We start from the raw sequence: 27,563 nt of genomic DNA, 5'->3' as shown, positions 1-27,563 counted from the left end.
TAATTCAGTCCGACGTATCTCCAATATATTTACAAGTAGACAGAAAAGCAATATAGGTACAGTTTGTTAATACATTTTTATCCTTAAGGCGAGGTATACCCAGGGTAGTTTGTGACATTATGTTTGCGAAATTTCATAAATTTGATCATGTAACCATTTATGAAAGATATCAATATCAATGATTCTGGTTAAGAAAAATACAAAAAGAGGGTCAAAGATTTTGTACAGTATTTTGGACACTGTCCAATTAAGGGTTGAAAATAAGTAAAATAACAGTTCGATCGCTCCTATTTGGCCAAGCGATCTGTCATTTCGATGTCTTTTTCGATTGTATTAGCCAATTAAATTGTCATAGTAGAATAGCTTGAGCCTATGGAACCCTATTTCATCCAAAGATTAATGGGAAATTCTAAAAAAGATTTTTTTCTAAAGCCATCGTTTATGAACGCCCCGGCTTCGCACGGGTAACACAAAACAGTAACAAATTATACACCTAAACCTTCCTGAAGATTCACTCTATTGATAGGTGAGAACTGCATGAAAATCCGTTCAGTAGATTTTGAGTTTATCGCGAACATACATACAGACAGACGCGGCGGGGGACTTTGTTTTATAAAGTATAGTGATTCCATAGGTTTACAATGCCAAAGGCCATATTTCCTACTAATGGACCAACAGCCTAAACTTTTGAGGCCGAAACACAAATCAAGGCTTTTAAGCACTTAAAAGTTGAAAAGTTTTAACACCAGCGATAAAGTGTCACAATGACCCATTATAGCACTCGGCCAAAAAGTATAATAAACCCCGTACGCACATGGTTACTAAACTGAAAGAAACAAGTGTAAAGTTCTTATCATATTTTCTACATTATTAACCGAGCGTTGCGATGGTCTACGTTTAAGCTTCGGCAAAAATGCTTTCGCATGTCCGGATGTTCTCCTCTGTAGTTCGCATTTCTTAACCGATTCTCGTTAAATTTTGTGAGCAGGTTTGGTAGTTAGATACAATATTTTCTGTCGTTTCGTTTTTTGAAAAATATTAAATATGGCGGAAATAGGGCTAAAGGACTTAAGCGCCAGTAGGGTCCGTGGCAGAGGGGTCGTCCAGAAATCATGTGATTGCGTTAAAATCACCAAATATCACCAAGGGGGAGGGGGGGTCAAAAATAGGCCAAATATGATCGTATTATTTCTGGACGACCCCAGAGTAGAAAGCCAAATTTTTTTTCGCGAAGGTGTCAGAAATGTAACAAGAAATAGAGAGTAAATTTAACTAAGGGGACAGTAAATTTTTGGCATTAAATGAAAACTCATTGCCTGTGTAGAAGTTATGAATAAAGAATACATTATCTAACCCATTATTGTCGTAGTGAGCTTTAATTTTGAGCCCGTAATAATTACATTTAGATGTTTAAAGCGATAGGTATGATGGTATGAATACAATGCACTGTGGTCCCCATTAACTCTATAGACCAAATGAACCTATTGTTCCGATTATTCTGGGACACTCTGTATAAATAATAAAATTATACTATTATTTAATTTTTATGGTATCTACTTGTCAGGAAAAGACAGTTAATTATAATTAAATACAGATGTAATGCATAATTGTTTTCCATCGTACTTTCTCGGAAACGTTCGTATTTGTCATACTACTTCAGTCGACCTCAGTACTTTTTGTACATAGACTGACTGAAATAGCATAACACGTTCGTACGTTTCCGTGAAAATACGATGGAAAATAATTATGCACTACATCTGTATATACTTACGTTGGTTTAACACAGTATTTACTTATCTACCATTTTTATTAGGATAAGTAATATGGTCATTTGCATTTAGTTATCCTCGTGCCGCCCAATGTACATTAGGATGTACACTCAGTTTCGATGCAATGTCAACCTTAATTAAAAACAAAGTAGGTAGCATTTCATTTGACTCGTAAAATTTTCGAACAAATGAAATTCAACCCAATTGAGATTACAACAAGATTCTAACTTCCTTGGCTATAATTTTGTATGGTGGGCGGCACGAGGTTTTTTATGAAATAGGATGCTACAATTACTTTTACTTACATACGAAGATAATCCATACAAATAGTAACCAATGGTTACATTACAAACCGTGTATTATGCAAACTTATTGAATATATGTATATTAAGCATATAAATTATCTATATCACATTATTACATAAGTTTAGCCCAGCCAGGTACTTAATCATAGCAAAGATTTGATTGTACAAGGTAAAGTCTAAAAAAAAACTTGTGCCCCCGAATTTGGCAGCGGAAGATGGCGCTGTACAGCACCTTACATGGAAACTGAAATGTCAAACGTTAACTATAGGAGAACAGAATTACCGTATAAAGGGGCCCACGGGTTACCAGTCCGTCGGACGATATCAGCCTGTCAGTTCGGAACTGTCACCTTTTGCGCTTAACTGACAGACTGATATCGTCCGGCGAACTGGTAATCCGTGGGACCCTTAAGATACGGAGCCGTACAACGCTATCTACTTGAGCTGTCAGATTCAAAGCACGAATTGTAGACTCAACACATTTATACACAATGAATGTTTGATAATAGATAATGAAATGTCATATATCTATTGGGAAGAATATTATTGCATAATATAGCATGTATGTTATTAAGATTAAGTGATATACTGATATATAATAGCGCTAATCAAAATATAATAACAATGTTTATTAAGTATTTTTAACCGGACTACTGATATTATTCTCTGACCATGTTAACTTTGCACAAACTTGGTAGTAAAAATGTATACATATCCCTATAAGCTCAATACTTGACGTAGCACTTGGCATGAAAACTTACCATGGTCAGACTCTAACCTCATTCTATATTTTTTACAAATAAATATGTCATGTACTTTTTCAACTTGAATACAATATTTACAGATAAATACAATCTATATAAACCGACCCTCCTTTGGACTCTACTAGTTAAATATATTCTACGCAGCTTAATATTTACTTAAATTGAATATAAAACAGAACTAAAATCTTAAAAAATTAATCGACTCCGGCAAGACTTGACCTTGCTAGCATTCGGAACAACAACTGAGCTACCGAATCTTACCAGAAGCGTGGGAGTTTTTCCATGCCCCCCCCCCCCCCCTTTTTTTGTTTACAGGCCATGGGGAGGTGCATTTTCCTTTAATATAAAATAGTTATTTACGATACAAGTGCGGAAAAGAGGAAATTCGAAACGAGTGGCGATAAATTAAAACACGACCGAAGGGACTGTTTTAAATCGACACGAGTTGCGAGTTACCTATTCGCACGTGTATCGTACAACGTTTTACAGTACATATGGCCCTTTAAACTTTTGACATCGCACGAAAAGTGCTATTTTACGCACTAGTGCGGGAAAATAGGACCATATGTACTGTAAAAAATGTTTTAGTATGGTTTTCGGCAAGCAACGCGCGTGTGACTGGAGTTACAATGATCTTCTAGACCTAGACTACATTTTTGAGTCTAATATCGCTCGTAGATTAAAAATTAGAAAATTGGTACGCTTTAATACCCAAGTTTTTTATTTATACTAATTAATCAATTCCGATAATAATTCGCTACTCGCCTACATACATAAGTGTTATGCATGTCCTATAAATACTACTATGATGTACATTTTTCTAGTTATTGTCTAGAAGCCATGGAATTTGCTTATTTACTTCTCATATTAATATTTACATAAACATACACTTCTGTTTCCATCCGGGTTTCATAATATGACGTGTATTGTATACCTATGTTATTTAGCATGAATAAATGAAACTGAAACTGTGTTGTTGAACTTGTTAATTTTGGTGATTTTGGTTTAAATTCTTGTCCATTTTCTGTGTTGAATATGTAGGACTTACTGTACCACTTTTACAATGAGACCAACGACGAAGTCATCTTACATATCATCTCGCACAACGTTAAGGATTGAAAAAAAATGTTGTATAGTCTGTCGATTTGTAGCTGGCCCCGAACTGCTAATCCTTTGTCTAGTGTTAAGTAAAACCGCACGTGCTACTTACCTGCAAAAAAGGGTCTTAATTATTCTAATTGGCTCCTGAGCGCGGGCTAGTCCAACGCTCAAAAAACCAGTGTAGGTGCGGTTTCCGATAACGCGCCTTCGTTACGCATCAGGGGCCCATTTCTCGAACGGTATCAGACTAATATTATTAGTCCACGAACTGTCAAATCGTATGGGTTGCCATGACAACACACTAATAATATTAGACGAATATCGTTCGAGAAATGGGCCCCAGGATGACACATTTTAGACTGGTTCGACTCGCCAGCACTCAGTAACTGTAGAGAATTACACGATCCTCTTTTTTTACAGGAAGAGGCACGTGCGGTTTTACTTAACAATAGACAAAGGATTAGCGGCTCGGGGCCAGCTACAAATCGAAAGACTATACAGTCAAATAATTTACAGGCTCAATAGTATGAGGTCTCTAGCGACTTTCAAATTGATTGTCACTGTGACAAGGTATGAAATGGGTCGGAATTATATTCTTTGACTGTACCTATATCATTAGGGAGGTATTTAATAAGTCACTACAACAGAAGTGTCATGTTAATCGTAAGCGTTATCTATTAACTTTACAATGGCTAAATTAGCTTAATCCAGTAGTTATTTATTTGTGTAACACACGAACTTGATTTAAGGTCACATTTCTTTCATATAAAAATCAAAAGAATTCCGGGAAACTGGGGTTACTATGAATCGTGTGGAAACATTTATCATCGATCTTTGAACTATAAGGAATTAGTTTCTGCGTTCATCATGTATTTCTATTAAAGTTGCAAACCACATCAATAAATTCTTAAGAGCCAACGGGAGTGGTCATTTCTCCATACAAACGTACTCCTCGTTTTCCTCCGTGGTTTTTGAAGCTAGAGCAATGATTTTTTCAACACAGATTAATATTGTCAATATCTGTGTCGGACCGTTTTGCTTTTTTTGATATTTTTGTTTTTTAAGGCGCTAGAGCCCTTCAAAATGGCCAAAATGGCCTAATTGACTATGCCGCAATGAGAGGCGTGGCATTCAAAACTGATATCAATTAGCCAAAAAAGCAAAACGGTCCGACACAGATAATTTCATAATAATTTAGATTTCCAAATTTGGTTACGATTGGTTAAGTTTTGGAGGAGGAAACAGAGGAGTACGAAACCTCGATTTTTGAGATTTTTACGCAGGATTTTTCGCCTTGTCCTTCTCGCACTACTTTTAGGTGCCGCTTCCGTTAGCGAGACGGGTATATTTACCTAAAATATTTAAAACTCAGCTCCTGTTTCGTCTTAAGCTTGCGTTCAAAAATCAACTCCAGGTAAGGTTGACGAAATATAAAGTGAGCCGATCTCTCGAACAAGTGAACGAGATCGGCTCACTTTATATTTCGTCAACTTTCAAGTACTTTAACACTACTTTATTGTAGCGTTTGTAAGCGACATTCTACTTGAATGTGCATTGTATGAATTAACCGTGTAATGTTAGAGCCCTAAAAATAGAAATATTAATTTTACGTGCCTACATGGGCCTAAAATTTGTGACCTTACAAACCTTAAGGCCTCCTCCTCCCATTTGCCGGCGAGCCAGGCAAGTAACTCTTTAGTCAGTCGATACTCAAGTCGTGCGAGAAGTGCCGCGACAGATTCGCAACGTCGAGCCCCGTGAAGTCTGTGAACACGTCCGAGGTGGCGGAGGTGGGTTTCGGGGTGGGGGTGGTGCTGGTGGACGCCCATTGGGGGTCCTCGGTTTTGAAGCTGGCTTCGAAGGGGGTTGAGACGCCTGTAAAGAATTAATTGCAATTAGTTGTCACCGCTCGTTAATGAAGTTTAATCGTGAAAAAAACTAAAAAAACTAGTGCCTACGCCAAGTCATCGGATTATTTGCCAAGCGGACCCAAAGCTCCTATAGGGATGTTTCCTGTACTTAAAATAAATTATTTCAAACCGTGCACGAAATAAAGCACCAGATAATTATTAGAAAAACATAGATAGCAGCTATTTTTAAATACCATTTGTATTTAATAAATCAGATTGAAATGTAAAAAGTAGGTGAGTTTACCGTGACGTCACTACATTCGTTTTCATATAAATTCCATATTAGCAAATCGTTTTGACAGTTCTAAAAAAGAAGCTGATTTGACTAGTAGGAATGTCGCCTATTGCTTGACGTCACTGTTGGGTTGTCTGAAGATGGTATATGGCCCGGTATCGCCGGGTACCTACCCTACCCCTCACACTGCCCACCGGGAAGCTCAAGATCACCGCCCGTGTGCCTGGCACAAGTGCAGGGGCTTAACCCCCTATAATTGGTGTCCTTCCAATGATTGGCACTCTGCCAATAGTTGGTACCCTACCAGTAGCTGACATGCTACCAATAGTTGATGCTCCAGTTGTAGTATGCTAGTAGTTGGCATCCTATCTTCCAGTAGTTGACACACTACCTATAGTTGTCACCTTACAGAGGAACACCCTCCCGGTAGTTCAGAATTCAGCAGTAGTTAACACCCTACCAATATAACACTTTAAACTCTCGCGTTTTGTACACATATTTATTTGTAAACGTCGGAATTTAAGGTAAAAACAATAAAATTATATCGCGGTAGACCCGTTTCTGTAATTAAATACCCTACCAAAAGGTATTTTTGGGTAGTTTCTTACCTAGAACGCTCCGCACGTCGCTGTTGGGCTGGCTGAAGTATATAAACCGGTAGAAGCCTGGTATTCTCACGCCGCTGCCAACCGGGAAGCTCAGAATCACCACTCGTGTGCCTGGGGCTACGTGCACGGGCTGGATCTCTGGTCGATGCACTTTAGCCATGTACTCGTAGGCTATGTAGTCGTCCAGGTTCTGGAAGGATGCCTGGAAAGGTACACCATAACATTTTCAACTGTGGCGCTTACACACACATTGATGCATATACAGATATGACGTGAGCACATAGATACTCAAACGATTTCCGTAGTATGGCGTCGTTACAGCCATTGCTATGGTTACAGAATAAATAATAGTATACACTTCCTACAAAACCGAAGTTTGACATCGATTCAGGGACGAATCATGCTGTCCCTTTCTAATGTACGGCACTATCCCTTTCGATTTTTTAGGGTTGTCAAAATTTATCTTATCTGTGGCCATGCACACAAAGGAACGTCAAGTTGTTGGCAGAAGAAAAAAATCTGTATAATAGGGTTTATTTCATCTGAATAAATGATTTTTTTTTGTGCCAACGCTAATATTGCTCGGAGCAATGCTGAGCCGAACGGAGCCGAGAATACCCGAAAGGAGGAGTGTCGCCCCACTGCTATGGTCACGAAAGACGATTTCCTTGCTTACCAGATACAATGTAACATTACCCAGTCAGCAGTGGCGTGCACTTCATAAAGGCAAAAAGGCACTGCCTACCCTACTATAATTCCGATGTCTATCCTCTTAAACTACTTAATTTAATTTATACCTGATCGTACTATCAGTAATCGATATAACTTAAAACATTCTAAAAATTAATAAGCGCTCCATCTACCGGTTAAGCTTTGTCATCAAGTCATCATCTATAATAATTCTACGCGACGAAGTTTACACCACGCGGCACTAGCGCCGCTACGTGCCTTGCACGGCAAAGACAGAAAACATTTCCGTCTAAATCTTTCTATGTGTGCCTCCCCGTGAGTCGTCGTTACGCGGTTACAGTGTAGTGGACCTTCCTATAAGTACGAGCACACAATTATACAAGTAACGCACACATTTAGACGCAATAGGCAGTGTCTTTCGTACCAAACATAAACGAATGACGCCCGAAAGTTTCCGAATAGTTCCGATGTTTACGTGACTATTTTAAAAAGTAGCATTTGCTATGGTAATTTAGTGCAAAAACGAGACTATTTTTTTATTCGTTTACAGTATTTGGTTAAGTTTATTTTCATTTTTTATTCGGTCGCCATTGTTTGTTTGTTTTGGTGAGTTTATGACATAACAGTTAACAGTTGCCGGAAATTATAAAGTGCGATTAGTGAAAAAATGGATAATTTTATCTGTGAAAGTTGTGGGTGTGGGTGTGGGTGTGTGTGTGTGCAAACTATTAAAAATGATGCGTTTTCGAAGCTTTCGTTTAGCCAAAAAAAGAAGTAATTGAAAAGACTTGACAACAAAATGAAAACCATCACGCAATTTTTTTGGTGAGTTAGTAGCTCTCATTTTTTAAGGTTCCGTACCCAAAAGGTAAAACGGGACTCTATTACTAAGACTCTGCTGTCCTTCCGTCCGTCCGTCTGTCATCAGGCTGTATCTCACGAACCGTGATAGCTAGACAGTTGAAATTTTCACAGATGTATTTCTGTTGCCGCTATAACAACAAACACTAAAAACAGAATAAAATAAAGATTTAAGTGGGGCTCCCATACAACAAACGTGATTTTTGACCGAAGTTAAGCAACGTAGGGCGGGGTCAGTACTTGGATGGGTGACCGTTTTTTTTTTGCCTTTTTTGCATTATGGTACGGAACCCTTCGTGCACGAGTCCGACTCGTACTTGCCCGGTTTTCTGATATAATTTTGCCTACCCAGTCCCAAATCTCTGTGCACGCTACTGCCAGTCAGAGGTTAGCAACATAGTACTGACGCACAATTATCATAAGTGAAGGTTGCGGGTTTTCCTTACGTTTGACGTAATGTTACGTCACGCTGAAATGAACTTTATCTCGTCTCGGTAGAGGTCATTGGCACAGCCGCATAACAATGCGGGAAGGGTTATGATTTACGAAGGCTTGTGTGTTTGTTTATTTTACAACTGTACATTATTTTTGTCTTTTTCTTCTTGTCTCTCTGTTACCTTCCGTGATTCTTCTCACTTGATGGTCTCATCGGAAGATCAGGGCTGGAAGCCACCAGCAACATGCTGAGATGGGGCCATTTCGTGGCACTTTAATCTTATTTTGTGTTTTCTTTTTTATTATGTATTGTGTCGATTGTTTGTGCTTACGAATAAATACTATTCTATTTATTTTCGTCCTTCGTGTAACGATAGCGTGGGAACTACTGAAATATCAGACGATTTATATGGATCGTAACGACCAATTCCTCCGCGTGTTGACTGGCATTTTCGAAACGACCGATCGTCACGATTCTCGTCAGATTGATCGAAGCGATTTATCGTACCATGAGCGAACCCCTTCACATTCAGACACTTAAAAAATTATATACTTGTGTACGCCATAGGTATCGCTGGAGAGTAAGGGCTGATTTAGACGGCGCGCGAACTCGCATGCGATTTTAGTTACATTGCGGACTATTGGTTACGTCCAATTCAACCGACTGATCAAAACCCGCAATGTAATGAAACTCGCATGCGAGTTCTCGCATCGTCTAAATGAACCCTAAGTGCAAAAAGACCTTTTCTCAAAAATGGACGGCAAAGTCGACTTTGCCATTTAAAAAATAGGTCGCGAAGTGTGGAGTTTATGGTCAGTCAAAAATTAAAAAGTTAAAAACTTTGCAGTCTCGATTTTGGGACTGCAATGTTGCATACAAATTCCATTATTTGTCGAGTTCCAAACTTTTTAAAAGTTTAAATGGCCATATCAAATAAAGGCACAGGCCCATTAAACAGCCAAACAGATGATAAGTACTTATTATTATAATGTTGGTATCGCGACTATTTAGCTGTCTCAAATAGGTTGGCGTATTTTCGGCAGAAAAATACACTTCTATTTTAAAATTAAAAAATAAAAAGCCGGCAAAGCAAACTTTTTCAATTGTTTCTACTTTTTTCTGTGAAAATATATACGTAAGAACGTTGCTTTTGTAAAATATTTCTATTATATTTATATTTCTTGCACCATTTTTGAGAAAAGCACTATATATGACTCGGCTGGAAGGCTACTTGCTGGCTTCGGATTCAATTAAACGGACTCCCAAGGTCGTCCGTTTAAAACGAATCCTCAGCCTGCAAGTAGCTACTTCCGAGCCTCGACAATAATGTACTATAGCGAACTCGGCGCCGTCGAGCCAGAAACGAATTTGGACAGAGAAGCATGGCGGTCTTTGGTGTCGGAGGCCAAGATCCACTTGGGGTCGCCACAGCAGTAAGTATACTTACATCGTAAATGCCTATCCAGTCGTTAGGATGTATCTCGACGTCTTGAGACAGGATACACTCCATCCTGTACTCGGAGTCTCCGATGTACCATTTCTTGTTGTTCAGCACAAACTTTATTGTCTAGGCCATCTTGGGTTAGAAGACTATAGGCCATAAGAATTCCTCGTAACATTTGGACAAATTACAAAGATTCTAACAATATAAACTTACATCGTAAATGCCGATCCAGTCGTTAGGATGTATCTCGACGTCTTGAGACAGGATACACTCCATCCTGTACTCGGAGTCCCCGATGTACCATTTCTGGTTGTTCAGCACGAACTTGATCGTCTTCTCCGTGTAGTTTGAGAACGTCTGCGGAAGTAGAACAGTAACGTCGTAAAAATTGACGTCAACGCAAAATCGTGACAACGACGCCAAAGACGGCATTTGACGTCGATCGTTTTTTGATGAAAATCTACTGAAAAACACCCCACTTTTAGGTTGGCATTATTTATTCAAAAAACTAAATTTTACCCCCGTGGCGTCAGTGGCACGGCAAATGGATGCGCCGTTTGGCGTTCAAAAGGTTAAGGGTGTTGCTGTGTGTACATAAGAAAATATTGCAGGGAAGACCGAGCAAATCTTATTAACTTAGGTTAATCCAAGCATTCACAATTATACAGGGATTCTAAGCTATTGTTCGTTCGCGTTAACGGCTCGGCCACGACATTGCGCGACTAGCGACGGCGGCGGCGAAAACCGTAGGTTGGAGCGAGACACAGCGATCGGACGTTTTTTTCCCACCTATGGTTGTCGCTGCCGCTGTCGCAAGTCGCTCAATGTCGTGGGCGAGCTGTAAGAATGCAGTAAAACTATCATTGTCCGCCAGTCTAACAATGTAACCAATCAAATTGTCCCTAATTATACGGAATGCCTTCAACTGGTCACTGCGAACTTGTCTTTCTAATCAGGAACGATTTGATTTGCGGTCGTAGCTAGACCTAGGCGATGATTTTACTCGTACTGCATTCTTAACGCAAACGAACTACATGAGAGTGTATAATAGAGTTGAACCAAGAAAAGTCTGCAGGGATTTTGACAGCACACGCAGTGCAGGTGTTATTTTAAACGTCAAATAACACTGACACTGCGTGCGCTGTCAAATTCTCTGCAGACTTTTCTTGGTCTGAGCGTTTCTTTTATTTTTTGCCATTTTTATATATTGTGACCTTTTTTGCCACTTTTGTGTTATTTCTACTCAGAATCACGAGCTCTTTCGATCCTAATCGGATAAAAAAATGTCCCAGAGCTTTTTCCTATTGTGTTACCATTTCCCCATACACTTTGTATGGCGGTAACGAAAAGGAAAGTTTGAAAAATGTATGGAAATTTTAGGACACTTTTTTTCTCCTATAAGGATGAAAAGGGCTCGCGATCCTGACTAGAAATAACACAAAAGTGACAAAAAAGGTAAAAATATATAAAATGGCAAAAAATAAAAGAATCGCTCGTCTAACTCTAGTTTTGCTACTGTACATTAATAAATCAAAATGCCAACGTTCAATATACTATTACCTCATTAGAGTCACAAACATCAGCGCTCACTGCGTCCAGCCCATCAGTTACCGTCGTTTTGGCAGTGTCATCTATTGTCTGTGTCATCGGGGCCATGACGGCAGATCTCATGCGAATGGACGCTCGTGGTTTGGGCGATTCGCGTTCGATCAGCGAGCGAATGAAGCCGTGTTTGATCTACGCATGCACGTGCAATGTTACAGTGTTAGTGGCAAGCAACTATTGGGGGGCCAAAATCAAAGTGCAGGTAACGCCAAAAAACCGGACAAGTGCGAGTCGGACTCTCGCACGAAGGGTTTTGTACCATTACGCAAAAATCGGCAAAAAAATGATGTTTGTTGTATGTCGTAGTCGGGCTCCGACTTAAATATTTTTTTCACTTCTCATGCTCAAAAAGTGCACCTTTACGTCGTGCGTAGACGACATAAAATCGCATTTTATGCTCTAGAGCATAAAGTAAAATCATCTATTACGACCCTTATTGACTTAGCAATAAAGTCCAAATTCTGCCATACAAACTGCCAGCCCTGCCGGCGCGCCCCCGACCGGCGCTCTCCCGATCGGCGTGCCCCGCGCCTCCGACCGGCCCAAGAACAGTTTTCTTTAGTCTTGAATAAATACGTTAAAATAACCTAAAATATTTGATTTTTTGTATATTTTCCTCGCAATCAAAGTGAAAAGCAGAGTGTACAACAAGGGCATAAATGTCCATTTTTGCCTCGGCAAAAAATTGCCTCGGGTAAAAATGGGTCACTTTATGCCCTTGTTGTACAATCTACTATTTTATTGTTTTTATACATCATCTGTGAAAATTTCAACTGTCTAGCTAATATCTGCACGGTTCATGAGATCAGCCTGGTGACAGACAGACAGATAGAAGGACAGACAGACGAACAGAGGAGTCTTAGTAACAAGGTCTCGTTTTTACCTTTCGGACACGGAACCCTAAAAAATTATGTAGTAGGTCTATTGTTGAGTGACAATGCGATGTCCGAATTTATTTATTATTAATAAAGGAAAAATTAAAAAATTCACGTCTTCGGCCAAGACTCGAATTTGCGACCTTTCGGTATACCAGTCCAATCGCTTTTAACCAACTAAGCTACCAAGGCTTACCGGACATATCTGCTTGATAAAAAATAGTTTAGGGTGGTGTCGGGCTGAATTACTTAAAACTCAAATTACACTTTGATTTTGGCCTCAAGATATGATTTTGGAACACCTGATGCAAATGTCTAATACAAACGCAAATTTAAGAGATTGAAGGAATTAGTTTATTGTTAGATAGGTATGTGATAAACTGAAAAACTTTCAATAAGATAGTTAATATTCGGAAAAACTTGCTTTTGCACGGGACAGAGAGAGATTATGGAATGCTCATTCAACCGTAATCTACTTCTATCTGTAGTTAAAATGTAAACAAAGTTGTATTCAAGTATGTAAACTTAATGATCTTAGTTTACAAATATATACAAGAACGTGTTTGTACCCTCGGTCCCCAAGGATCGCGTAAAATACCTATCCAAACATATTTAATTATGAAAGTAAAATGTAAAACAGTGTGACCTCACGCAAAATTACCCATGCATTAATATCGCAAAGAAAGTGAGAACGAAAACCGTTAGCCGTATTTAGAAAGTCGCGTAATTTTATCATTCGGACCTCTAAAATACATTAAAGGTAGGTACATTGTTTTTGTACAGTATACTGATAAAAATGAAGATGACGAAATAATGACGAGTTATTGCGGTAAAAAATGGAAAAAATACTTTATAAGGAATATTTATATAATTTATTATGTTTGTACGTTTTTTTTTTGCAAACTGAACACTACTACACGTATAAAGAAAGGGCTTTAAAGATGTAGTGCATAATTATTTTCCATTGTATTTTCACGGAAAGATACGAACGGGTCTTGCTATTTCCGTCAGTCTCGGTACAAAAAGTACTGAGGTTGACTGAAGTAGCATGACAAATATGAACGTTTTCGAGAAAATATGATGGAAAACTATAAACTACATCTGTACCTACTAAAGTTTTTTTACCTACAGCCAGCTTTCAAAGAAAACTGTTACCGTAACCACCATCATTGTGTGTAACCAAATCTCGACGAGTTTTCCGAACTATCATTTTTCGCTAAATACATGAGGGTCTATTCGGTAAGCTCTTAAGGCCCCCCTATCATTGGCCGTCGTTGGATTCGTACTATATGTAATAAAGAATATTCCACTTCATTAAATATTTTCGCACAGGTTTGGAAATGTTACTGCGCGAATAGCATTGACTTGATGCTATTTAACAAATAGAAGAAACAAACACAGACATGGTTCACAAGCTATTCGAAAAGCTACACCAACAATACAAACATGCATACTGCATACTACAGTGGCTGAGCGGCCAAGGTGTTCACAAATATCTAAATAAAGTCTCTAGGTCTCTACCTACTATCAGGTGTATGATATTAAAACGCATGTTCAGATTCTGCATTGCAGCACCTTGGCCGCTCAGACCTGCTAGCATGAGTTGCGGTCTCGCGCGCGACTCCACTCCAGGGATGTTGCGGATGCAACATTTTTGACAACCTCGGATGCGGATATTTAAAGGCTCACATCCGCGGATGCGGATGTCAAGATTAGGCACTTAAAAAACATCAAATATTAAATTTTTAGTAATGTTTATTATAAAAAAACTAAATGGTTATTATTTGAGCAAGAATATAATAGGTGCGTTATATTTAATAAACAGTAGGTAACTTGGCTGACTTCTCTGGATCTAGACGATTTCGTTATAGGTAATGACGAAATTACCTAGCACTTACGCCGCCGCTAAGACGTTCCTGTACCGACGTACATAAGTATAGCTAGGTAATTTCGTCATTACCTATAACGAAATCGTCTAGATCCAGAAATGTCAGATCCGCATCCGCATAAGCTCTTCGATTGACATCGATTTTATGCGGATGCGGATGCAGATGCGGATGTTGAAAATAATGCGGAAGTTCCGCGGATGCGGATGCGAATATTCGCAACATCCCTACTCACTCCATACATCTAGCGCGACTTCAAGTATGGACTCGCGCGCGAGAATGCAACTCATTCTAGCCGGACTGATGTATCTATTAGATTAGATGGCGAATGGCGATGCTACCAAACCTAGACATGCATTTTTAAAGTACGATACTTGTAACATTTCGCATCTATTCGTTAGTTATTTACTAACATAAGTAAGGTCAAAGTTAAAGCACGAGCATAGGCAGTTATTGACATAAGCAGTGTTATTTTACTACAATCCATCGTAAGATATGCTTACCAAGTTCAATTCCATTGGATTTTGCTTTGGACCTTTGCGAAAAGTTCCTTGAGCCCTACATATAAAATTATAAATAAGTTTGTATGTACTGACCTTAATATTAAACTGCGCTACCACAGGTTTGTGGTCGCTCAGCGTGTAGAACGGCACGTGGTTATAAGATATCAGGTCCGCTCGGAGAGTGATGTTCTCATAGTTGTTCGCGATCACTTTGTATAGTATCCTGTCTGTCCAGGAAGGTTTCCGTCTGAAAATAATGACAATACCTCTCAGATTTAAGTTAATATCTTTTTTGTTTGGATTTAAAATTTCATAACAAACATAAACATACAAGTTAAACAATTGAATGCGAAATTACTTACTGAAAATAATGACTAAATCTCTCAGATTTAAGTTTTGATTTGACGTCAACGTCAATATCTTTATTGTTTGGATTTTCAATTTCATAATAAACAGAGACATACAATAGTTAACCCTTTACAGAGCTGGCTATTAAAATACTGATAAGACAATGTGAAATTAACTTAGGTAATTATTAAGGCAAGACGATAAGTATAGAATTTTCTTTCTCGGTCTACTTCTCTAAGGGCCTAACCCGAACATAGAAATTAGATATGCAAGAGCGATAGAGAGTTAAATAACGGAATCGACATAGATTGTAGGCCCTCTGTTACCCATAATATGTGTTTATAATATATGTGTTATAATATGTTTATCCGTATATTATCAAGCTATGATGACCAGAACATTTCACTTACCATAAGTCCCCGTATTAAACTTATACATAAGTAGGCGGGAACTTGATCTCAGGCTCACTAAACTCCACAAAGGCCTCCTCACTCTCCGTAAAGGCTAGCAATTAATACACAAATACATATTTAACAACACTTACTTGATATCATACTCGTCCGTCCCTATATTAAACTTATAAGTAGGTGCGAACTTGATCTCCGGCTCACTAAACTCCGCAAAGGCCTCCTCACTCTCCATAAAGGCTAGCAATTAATACACAAATATATATTTAACAACACTTACTTGATATCATACTCGTCCGTCCCGATATTAAACTTATAAGTAGGCGGGAACTTGATATCCGGCTCACTAAACTCCGCAAAGGCTTCCTCACTCTCCATAAAGGCTAGCATTTAATACACAAATACATATTTAACAACACTTACTTGATATCATACTCGTCCGTCCCGATATTAAACTTATAAGTAGGTGGGAACTTGATATCCGGCTCACTAAACTCCGCAAAGGCTTCCTCACTCTCCATAACGGCTAGCAATTGGTCGTGCCTTAGTATGTTTGTGTACACGTCTTTCTCGACTTTCTTTAGTGATGTGACGATCTCTTCTGACGTTGGGCTGCTGCCGGTGGGATGGTCTGTACGGAAGTTTAGGTCGCCTATCCAGAATACGTAGCTGAAACAAGCGTAGTTACATTCACTTTCATACTCCACCTGCGATAGAGTTTTTAAAAGTAGATAGGGCACCATTAGGCAGTCGGGAGGCTCGGGCACGCCCTTGTAAATCAGGACGATTTACAAGACCCAATGGTCCTCTACCTCCCCTAAGTTCGGCTTTGCCAGCCATATCAAAGCTTACGCTCGTAATAAAATTAGCCAGGGTCGCCGTTGCCAAACTGTGAGCACAACTAGGTACCTACATTCTATGGTATATAGGTCCAAATGCATATTACATTAGTTTTGTTGGGTGATGTTGATACTGGTTGACCACTGTAACCTTTATAATGCAAAAACGCATAGAGGTCGCAGACTTCAACCGCTATAGTGGTTAGTGTCAGTGCAATGTCAAAGCGATCCAGTTGCAGTGTATACTTTATACTGGATGATTATTTTATGTATGTTCTCTGACAGTTGAACCACAACCCTACTAATCCCAATAAGGCTTAGTTTACCCTCTGGGTTGGAAGGTCAGATGGCAGTTTCGTAAAAACTAGTGCCTACGCCAATTTTCGGGATTAGTTGTCAAGCGGGCTATAGGCTCTCATGAGCTGTGGCAAAAAAAGCCGGGACAACGCGACGCAACGCGAGGAACATCTTCCTCAGAGTCCATCCTCTGACAGTTGAATATGTGGGTCACTTTTGCTATGGGGCTATTCATAAATTACGTCATTTCAAATTGGGGGGGGGGGGGGGGGGGTCTGGACATCGGATGACGGTAGCATGAAGTAGAAGGAAATGGGGTCATTTGAAGCATGATTTTTGGATGATTATAGGGGGGGGGGGGGTCCAAAATCGTCAAAAATCGATGAAGTAATTTATGGACAGCCCCTATGAAGCTAACCCCAAAAACGCAAAAGTGAAGGCCGTTCAAGTTCCGGACTCGTGTGCCGTTTTCTATGGAATAGCCGGAGCCGTACAGTCAAAGAATTTAATTTAGTCCCGTTTCGTACCTTGTTACAGTGACAATCAATATGAAAGTTGGTTGAGACCTCATACTATTGTCACTGTGACAAGGTACAAAATGGGTCGGAAATTAAATTCTTTGCCTGTAACCACCGCCCACACTGTTAACTGACAGTTCGTAAACCTTATTACAAAAGGCATATGATCCAATGATGGACAGTTAAGAGTGTTGCTGTTTGTGCAATCTTTTATCGACAAAAGCCAATCGAAAAGAAAACAATTAATAAGTTTTTGGCAAAAATTTCATTTTTTGGTACAAGCTTTTATAGCCGACCGTACTTTTTTTTCCAGAGGCAACTAATACTCATCGAGACAATTCTAAAAATCCCAAACACAATTAGGTTTCGTTGTTTTATCACAGAGTTCCTATGGCCACCTCCGGTCTCCATCATCAGATCAGCTCGATGACACCATAATATTGCATTGTCACCCGACTTACGTATGTATGCAAAATTTCAGCTCAATCGGAAACCGGGAAGTGGATCAAATGTAACTTGCAAGATTTGATTACACACAGACAGACAGACAGACAGACAGACAGACAACGGTCAGGTGAAACTAAATAAAAGCTTGTAATAATAAAATACATTACTTCAATTTTTGATGTGGATGTCTAGTTTTGCGATTAAATACAATTTGCATCGGCGAGACTCAATGGAGTACTCCGCCAAAAATAAAAAACCTGTTCAATATTCAATGACACTATGATATATCGAGTTAAAAAATATCGGTATAGCCGGTTCATAGGTATATGACGAGAGCCTGTGTTTAACGTTTTAGAGCTTTTGAACCAACAATCAATTCTAATGAACACACATAAGACTCAATTTTAAACAAACCATACATGTCAGATAAGACCTTTTTAATTAACGTCACGTTTAGAAATGACGTTGCTTGAGCGTTTACGTCAGAGTAGGTAGTATTGAACTAAAGTTGTTTGCTAAGTTCTGTAAGTAGGGTCTAAAAATTATGGGTCAACGGTATTTTGCCCAGAAGCCGGTTTCTACATTAGGCTTACGTCATTGCAATTATTTATATTTTTACACCTCGTAAAGATTGTGTTTTTGCTTAAAAGGTTTCCATCTTTTGACAGTACTTGTACTTGGTTTAGTACTTGAGTGGCGCGATAGATGGCGCTACTAGTTGATAAATTCACTTAATTAGGGCTGATTTACAAGGGTGTTATCTCATAATGTGGTTCAAGTGAAGGCATGGAGACCTATCTTAAATAAACTGTTTCATAAAGTGTCATTCTATGGAACTTGCTAACTATGTAAACAAACCGCCATACTGAAATCATCATTCAGTGACAGGTTCAATATGGTGGTTTGTTCACATTGTTAGCAAGTTCTATAGAATGACACTTTAATATTCAAGATGATATTGATTGTAGATGAGTAAAGGAAAAAAACGTGCTTCGAATTTGACAGCTGACGTAGATGGCACTGGCACTGCTCCGTACCTCCTTAATCAAAATCTTACATTTCAGCTTTGTCGCAGTTGGATAAAAAAATACAACTAGAAAACCTTAATAAATAACACGAGTTAGGGCCGGTACAGACGGACTGCAACCCGACTGCGATTTGTATAGGAACTGCACGCCGACTGCACGCCAACTGCAACGTCGGCGTGCAGTTCCCAATACAAGATTCAGTCGGGTCGCAGTCCATAGTACTGCTCTACATTCAAAGGAAATATAAAAGAATGACCTAAGTGTATTAAAAAAAACACCGACACGAGTTATTAAAACAGTAACCTTATATCCAGTACATAAAGTTCAAAATATAAACCACCACACTTTATAATACGAGTAGTCAGCGTTTTTAATGAGAATGAACTATAATACTTAAACCCACAGCGGGGGTTTTTCCCTTATACTAAGAATTCATACTCTTAAGAAAAATTACGTAAAAACATTATTGTACTTAACCTAGAAAGGCAAATAAGTGGAACTGTGGACCTAGGTTAGATTGATATGAGACCTAATTCCAATTGAATAACGATGTTAGCAAAAGTAGATTAATACGATTGACTTAAATCCCATTACAGTTATAACGCATTTCTTGAGGATATAAAACTTTATCTTTTAATTATATGTTCCTGAACACATCACAGCGAACTTATATCACTACACCTTATAATACAAAGTCCCCCGCCGCGTCTGTCTGTTTGTGTGTTTCTGTTTGTATGTTCACGATAAACTCAAAAACTACTCGACGGATTTTCATGCGGTTTTCACCTATCAATAGAGTGATTCCTTAGGAAGGTTTAGGTGTATAATTTGTTAACCCATGCGAAGCCGGGGCGGTTCGCTAGTGTGTAGATAAAGCAGTGTATGTAACTGTACAGTACCTAATGTTTTGATTTTTTGATAATCGCTTTCAGCTTGTTTCATAAGCCTCTATTTTAATGCCTTTCATTATATAGCACAGCTAAATAAAAATACTCACTCATGGTATAAAATATTAGAAGTCTCCTGAACATGGTAATTATGATATTTTATTATGGTGTTGTAGTCATTCACCCTGTCCGCTAGTAAATGCTCGTGTGCCGTTAGATGGCAGTTCACGAAACAGACGGAGCAGCCGTAGATGTTGAAACGTATGCTGATTGCGCCTTTGTTGCCCTGGAAATAAGGACTAAGTTAGTATATAAGACGGGTGGATTAATTTGACCTGCCGCGAACACCGACGTTCGCAAATTGCGTGATCTTTCTCTTTTACTCCTAATAATTAAGGAGTTATTAGAGTGACAGAGAAAGATGCCCACAATATGAAAACTTCGGTGTTCGCTGTTCGCAGTAGGCCCCCTGGAGTGTTTTGTTTAAAGCACTACTCGGAGCTCGGTGCTAATCCGTAAGGAAGCCAATAAATAAGTAAGCCCTATCGATTAACGTGAAACCGAACATTCTTAACGTGCCTTTTTATTGAAAAACACCTTTGAAAAATAAGTCACAGCAAATACGGTGTAGCTAGTAGCACAAACTTGCTTTTCCTGTGCCTAACTCCAGACATTCAGTTAGCTTCCACTTAAATATTGATTAAAAGTTGAGATTTTTATAAAATCCTGACACTTGCCAAGTCTCCCCGCAATCCTGACAAATAACCAAAAATCCTGATCCTGAAATCCTGACGAATGACCACCCTAGAATGAGATAGCAATATCACTTGCTTCCTCTAACGCATAAATGCGTCCCTTGGATTGGCCGGCGTTGGCCCATCGTGTAGAGGGGTGGATTTCATCACATAAAATTTCACCATACAAAAAATATTTTTTTTTAAATGTTTAATTTAACACGATTCTACCTGGGTAAAGTAATAGGGGGCTATATATGGAGGATATTTATGGTATTTATACAATCATTTGTGGCTTATATTTGAAGTTATCGCTTTCGGAAAATTAAAAAGCAAGATGGTGATGACAACCATGGTATGGTAATGACTCTTTTATAGACGGTAATGACACTGCATGTACGGTAATGACGATTTGGGAAGTAATTTATATATGTATTAAAAAAACAAAAACTTTTTTTAATTGTAAGGCTTTTAGAACTTTAATAAACATTACAAATAACATGTTTTTGAACATAAGACTAGCTACATAAATTATTTTTAGAAAATTATAAAAAATACATTTTATTCATATAAATAAATATATAAAAAGTATTTTAATTGTATAATTTTAAATAATTTATATTCCGAAATAGGCAATTTATGTATTGAATTATTTTTTGGGTTTTTTCAATGTTAAATCATATAAACAATATTGTACTCTTATTATCAGTTTAAACCCGCATCTTCTTTTATCTACTGCATAACTTGGTATTTATATCATATTCTAAAATTCCTGGCTTACCAATGAGCTTAATTTTTATGATATATTACTTTTTTTTTGATAATTTGATTCATTGCATAAGTTTGTATTTTTGTTGTTTTATAAATTAACTTTAAAAATAGCTATAATGATTTAAATCCATATATATGTTGTTTAATAGCTAAACATTAATATATTATCAGTGTTTTATAAGTTGCAAGACCCCTACTTGTAATGCATGTCATAAGTTACAAAATGTTAGGTATTGGGTCCGGTGACTACCCAATGGTATAATTATTAATTGATGTAATTATATACATCAATTAATATAATATCATCAAAAAACATAAGGCCATCACGATAGTGAGCCAGTACCGTAGCCTATGGTCGCTTAAAACTTAATATATGTTGCTTGTTTAAATACTTTGTTTTAACACGACTAACATGCAATTACAGACTCTAAGTTGCACGATTTACATTATTAGATTATAAAAAAAAACATTTGTATGTTCTAAGTGACCTAAATTTTGCCTACTTCAGTCAAAATGTTATTTAAAAACTAACCATCCTCTAGTGTGAAAGAAATAGTTATATCTTCTTCTACATTTATTCTACATTTATAAGGTAGACATTATATAGTGTTAGAAGACATAGAGAACGTTTTTCAAACATACAGCTTAATTTCATAATGAATTATAGCAAAATAAATAGAAAAGTTTCTGAGAACCGTCATCACCATACACACGAAATCATCACCGGTCGTCATTTTTTCCCGGTGATGATGGGTATGGTGTTGACGATTTGAGAGTTCCTTGTTTTTATTTCTAGAATACGAATAATAGTAGTTAATGTCTATGCTACACAATAAACTTCATGTAGTTTGTCATTCATTTCAGTAATTATTTCTAATATATCATTTGTAACTTTTTTAAACCAAAGCATAACGGTGATGATGCTCTGTTGTGACAAACTACGTTTCACAAATTTGTTCGTAATATTTCTCACGATTCAATGATGTGACTTTATAGAGAAATAATTTTTGGAATTCTATATTAAAGTGAAAAATAGGGCAAGGACCTTTAGCGGTATTTCGTTGTTCATACACGGAGATAAGCTCACATTGACATTACCATGACGGTGTTGACGAATATTCGTGACAAAATTTTAAATATTTTTAAATGTACTTTCTCGGTGAAGGAATTATTGCATATTTTTTCATGTGTTAAACAACAACATGGAAAAGATATAAGTAAAAGAAAAATCGCAATCGTACGATAGGTATGCTATAATTTTCACTGCAAACAAAAAGGTTCAGATTTTTCCGGTAGACGGTGATGATTTTAGACACATAAAACATTTTATATAAAAAAAACTATTAAGTTATTGGAGATGGTAATTGAAGGAACATTAAGATAATAGTTCTTAAAAACATATAAAAAAGTTGCAACTCGCACAACCTACTAGTTTTTTTTATAAAGACCGAACCATAAGTTTTCGCAGGATTTTGAAATCCACCCAGAGGAGCCAAAATATTTTGGGTCTCAAGCTGCGTCTCGATATCGCACGGCAAACTATCGAACATTGGCTCGCGCCGCGCGCGGCAGCCGCGCGCAATGGATACCGGGCTGCCGCGTGAGCCAACTCGATCATTGGCGCGCTCGAACGTGCCGCGCATAGAACCATTTACTGTCGGTTTTTGGCTCGCGGCAAAGGAGTGTTCGCGCGCAGTTGGGACGGATGTGTATATATTTCACTTGGCTCGCGCGGCCGCAGACATGGATAATGAAAAGTGTCGTACTTTAATTAGATTATACGGCACTAAACAGTTTCTATGGAACAGTAAAATGTAGTGATTATCGCAACAGATCATTAAGAAGTGATGCATGAAAATATATTAGTGCAGCAATGGGCCAGCCAGTACAGGAATTAAAATTCAGGCATTCTATTCATAAACATCTTTTTCATCCACCATCGAACTTTCCGCTTTGTTTTCTTGTGAATAATGTGACAAATAATTAAAAAAGCGGCAGCTGCACGACGACGTGATACGTCCATGGTTGCAGAGTACAAACTGGTCAATCGTCGGATCACTTGCAGCGCGCGGCTGCCGCGCTATAGTTCAAGATGGTGCCAAAAATGGCTCGCGAGCCAAAATACAGATTTGCGGCGGTCAAACAATGCTCGCGCGGCCGCCGCGCGATATCGAGACACGCCTTCACAATGAAACAGACTTTATACTTAATGGAGACATACTACATTAATAATCCTATTTACTAGAACTGCCTACGCCATTGTACATGTTCCTCGTAAGAGCTGTAAATCAATTGAATTATGAGTGCGCGATATTATATTGTCTTGCCCTTGAAGTCTATATTAAATTGACCCCTCGTGTTCTAGATATTTATGGTAACGACTATGATAATAACGACTATAAAAAAACTGGTTTATTGACATAAAATGATAGTGAGGTAGTTTGCCATTAATTACAGACAGTCTGATTACAGATGATCCTTCTCTATGAGTTGGGTTTTTAGAATATAAAATAAGGTCGATATGGATAGGTGCGGCATACGGATAATTGTGGCTGACCTTCAATTTACACATTAATTAGTGTTTATTGCGCAAAAAATACTAACTAATGTGTAAACAGGCCCCAATGTGATGGCAAGCCACACTTATTCGTACCTATTGATCTTATACACAACACATACACATAATATTTATTATATAGGAAAGTATTTCTTATAAAATTATTTCCTATAAAATTGTTGATGTATTGATTAATATTGTATTATTGTATTGTTATTTTTGCTTGTATGTAAATTCAATGTTGACGTGTAAAAGTGCCCTTGTGGCCTATTTGCTGAATAAATGTTAAGTTTGAAAAGTTTTGAAGTATATAACTAAAATTATATAACTTATATTTTTACTAGAAAAGTTTCATTTAAGCATTATGTATGCCATTCTTTCTCATCTTCCTCATTTTACCCATCAATTTTTTTATTTATTCTGTTTCCGGACGCAGGTAATATCCGCTTTTCGATTTTCCCCTCCCCTTCACTAAATATAAAAAAACATGACATGAAAACAAATAGCTGAACTTACCCACATTCCCCCCAAGCCAGTCTTAGTATACTGCGCCTCAATATCCCTCAGATGGGTGATATGCTTCAACTGCGTATACACTAACAGCAGCAATCCCTGCAGTCTTATAGACTTGGCTATTACATACTCCTGTCGGCACAGAACTTTGTTGAAGGCGGACGTCCATGGGTCCGAGAATAGGGAGTCCATGACCATGTTTTGGGGTTGCGATTTTACTTCTTGCAGGCTGGAAAAAGATGGATATGTTGGGACAAGTGCGTACATTAGGGCAACTGTGCTTATTCTAAAATACAAACAGCTAGAAGCCCTCTGCCAATTAACCTTTCCTTTTCTTTAGGGGAAAATGTGGTTATGGTGGGAAGGGCCTCTGGCTCTTTATCTATTCTTCTATAAAGAAACACATCTACCCATATTATCAGTTTTGGTTATCTATAAAATATTTAGTTATATTGAATCATAATTTGCAAAGTATTGAAATTATCATGCGGATCATGCCAATATTTCGTCATGTTAAGTTAAGACCAAAACTCACTAATTACTACCACAATTTCAGAGCCATGGTGAACTGTACTAATACCAAACCAAGGTTGATATTTGTTTAGTATTTTTATTACAATTAGTGAGGTTTGGTTGTCACCAGTCGATTAATAAATTCAGTTATTATACTTATTATTAATGGATTAACTGAATACGTAAATTGTTATCAATGTGAACATATTTATGAGCCATAAAGTAAACGGCCAATAAGGAAAATACGGAAATGATTTAAGGTCAATGTGGCTAATTCCATCATAGGGACTATTCCGTCCACTAGCGTTTTTCTCGAACAATGAACAACATTGATGATTTCGTCGACAAAGTAGCGATTGCTTTTAGTTTCAGCAATCATAAGTAAATGGCTTTTTTTCCTACGATTGAAAATCAAAGAACTATACGCTCGTAGACGGAATAGACCCTATGACGGAATTGGCCACATTCACCTTATTTATATTAATACCATTAAAATGACCTTGAAAAGAAATTGCACTGTGTAGTGTGTATATATGTATTTGTTTATCTGTATTCCCTATCAATCTACTATCAACACCGACACTTATCAGTAGTGATTCACTAAATTATTACAACAGTTATTTTCTTTTTATTTGTAAACACATGACAAAAGAATGAGTTAACAAAAAAATTGCAACTGTACCATTGTGTTCATATAGATTTAATCGATTTTTTGCACACAGTATGTCAGTGCTACAAAAGTCAAAGAATTCTGAACCACATAAACACTGATGTAAGGTTCAAATTACAAACGAATGAATGAACATAACATTTTTTTAATAATTATCAATTAAATTCAACTAAAAGCACAGTTTAAAGGTGCAACCAGGGGCCCGTTTCTCAAAAGATTGTAACTTGTAATACAAGTGGAAGTCTCTTTCTAACAAAAGCTGACATCTGCTTGTATTACAAGTTACAAGCTTTTGAGAAACGGGCCCCAGATACAACAATATACTACATGGGTGCACATTCACTGGTAGATAGACTGCTTTATGCAAAACTTTCGTGAGTTGGGCTAATTAGCAGCACAAACTAAAGCAAATAAACTTGTGGAGTATTAAATTCATTTAACCTCTTGTATGTATATGATAAGGAACCTGACCAAATTGTTTAGACATCTTTTTGCATTTTTTTCGTAAACAATTTTTCTGCTCTATGCAGCAACTGACAATATGTAACTGAATATTGGTTAAGTCAAAATACCAACCCTAGAATGAAAAAGTCTGGCAGCGGCTTATTCTTGTTGAACTGAGACGGGAAATCCAGTAACGCATTGATGTCTTGTGACGGCGCCTTTGTGGCCACATTCCATGTCACAAAATATAACCTGTGAAGAAAGAAGCATAAATATCAGAGATTTCCTCCGGGGCGTATAAAAGGGCCTTCTATGACGTTGTATTTTAAATCTTTATTTTGATAAATTTAAAATTGCATTCATAATACAGTACATAATTGTTTTCCATTGTATTTTCTCTAAAACTTTCGTGTTTGTCATGCTAGTTCAGTCAATGTCAGTAGTTTTTGTACCGAGACTGACTAAAATAGCAAGACACATTGGTATGTTTCCGTGAAAATGCGATGGATAATAATTATGCACTACATCTGTACAATGGTTTGTGGGTGGCTGGAGGATAAAAAAGAATAGATGGTACCATTACTTCTTAAATTAGATCCATAATAACACTCTGTAATAATTCTATGACTTAGGTATACGCTTATTTTGTCTAATATTAGGTAAGTAGAATTCAAAGTTTAAAGAGTTTATATGTAAAAGTTTAATAATTTGATAAATTCAAATAAAAAGAAGAAAAATAGTAATGTTCAAAGTTTTGAGTTCTATCAAATATTATTGCCAGTGACTGCAGCTGCACCTTTAAAGGTCTATTGTCACTATGTAATATATCAACATTTTTGCATAAAAGTATTAAAAGTTTATAAAAACAATGTTTTGCACCAAACTGAAACTGCACATTATTATTAGATAGTAAAGTAGGTCAAATTAGAAAAAGTTCTACACAATGCACAACATCAGGTGGGTTTTATAAATAACTTCTGTTATCGATCTCGTGTAAAGCAAACTTAAGTAACCTTGGCTTTGACGCGAAACTCGTATTACTAGGTACAAAGGTACTTACCTAAGATTATCCATATTTGCTATTAAACCCTTTCCTAAGGGCTTCCAATACACTTATACGAACTGTATCGATCACTAGTAAATTTCCTAGAAACAAGCACAGGTTTAAACACTACAAGATAAACAAACCAGGTAAAGATAAGATAATATTTTTACTGTAATCGAACATCACAAATTTCACGCCACTAGTCACAGTACACTTACTTAAACCACTAGTTTCAGTGATGTAGGTCACCGTTGTCAAACCTTTCAATTACGCATAATTACAATGAGAGGTTTCTCTAAAAAAAACTATTATTTTATATCGTAATCACGACGAGCAATCGAGTACGCTTCAATCGCAAAACTAGCTGTCAAAAGTGTCAAAACGAAAAGTGAAGTAATTACTAAAGTTGCCAGTGGAATATTTTTATTTCCCCTAATTCACTAATATGCATAGAGTCCACAGAAACTTTGCAGTGCAATTGTGCATTCGCTATGGTATATGTTTGTCAAAATCGTTTAAGTATTCCTTGTGTTTTGTGATGAACGGGAAAAAC

At 37.5% G+C, this 27,563-nt stretch overlaps 1 protein-coding gene across 1 annotated transcript; it reads right to left on the bottom strand.

Annotated features, from left to right (window-relative positions):
• Positions 1 to 5,542: 5,542 nt before the first annotated feature.
• LOC134795960 (phosphatidylinositol 4,5-bisphosphate 5-phosphatase A-like) lies at positions 5,543 to 27,357 on the bottom strand. Its single transcript, XM_063767851.1, has 9 exons — positions 27,026 to 27,357; positions 26,098 to 26,217; positions 24,342 to 24,567; positions 19,874 to 20,049; positions 16,171 to 16,416; positions 15,086 to 15,239; positions 10,337 to 10,480; positions 6,693 to 6,894; positions 5,543 to 5,814 (listed from the first exon to the last, which is right to left on the bottom strand). The coding sequence occupies exons 1-9, from the start codon at positions 27,037 to 27,039 to the stop codon at positions 5,639 to 5,641; spliced, it is 1,458 nt and encodes a 485-aa protein (XP_063623921.1). The 5' UTR covers positions 27,040 to 27,357; the 3' UTR covers positions 5,543 to 5,638.
• Between the last annotated feature and the right edge of the window lie 206 nt (positions 27,358 to 27,563).

This window comes from Cydia splendana, chromosome 13 (assembly GCF_910591565.1).
Source record: "Cydia splendana chromosome 13, ilCydSple1.2, whole genome shotgun sequence".
Classification (NCBI taxonomy): Eukaryota; Metazoa; Arthropoda; class Insecta; order Lepidoptera; family Tortricidae; genus Cydia; species Cydia splendana.
The sequence above is the reverse complement of the archived record's forward strand: the minus strand, read 5'-3'. Positions and strand labels throughout refer to the sequence as shown.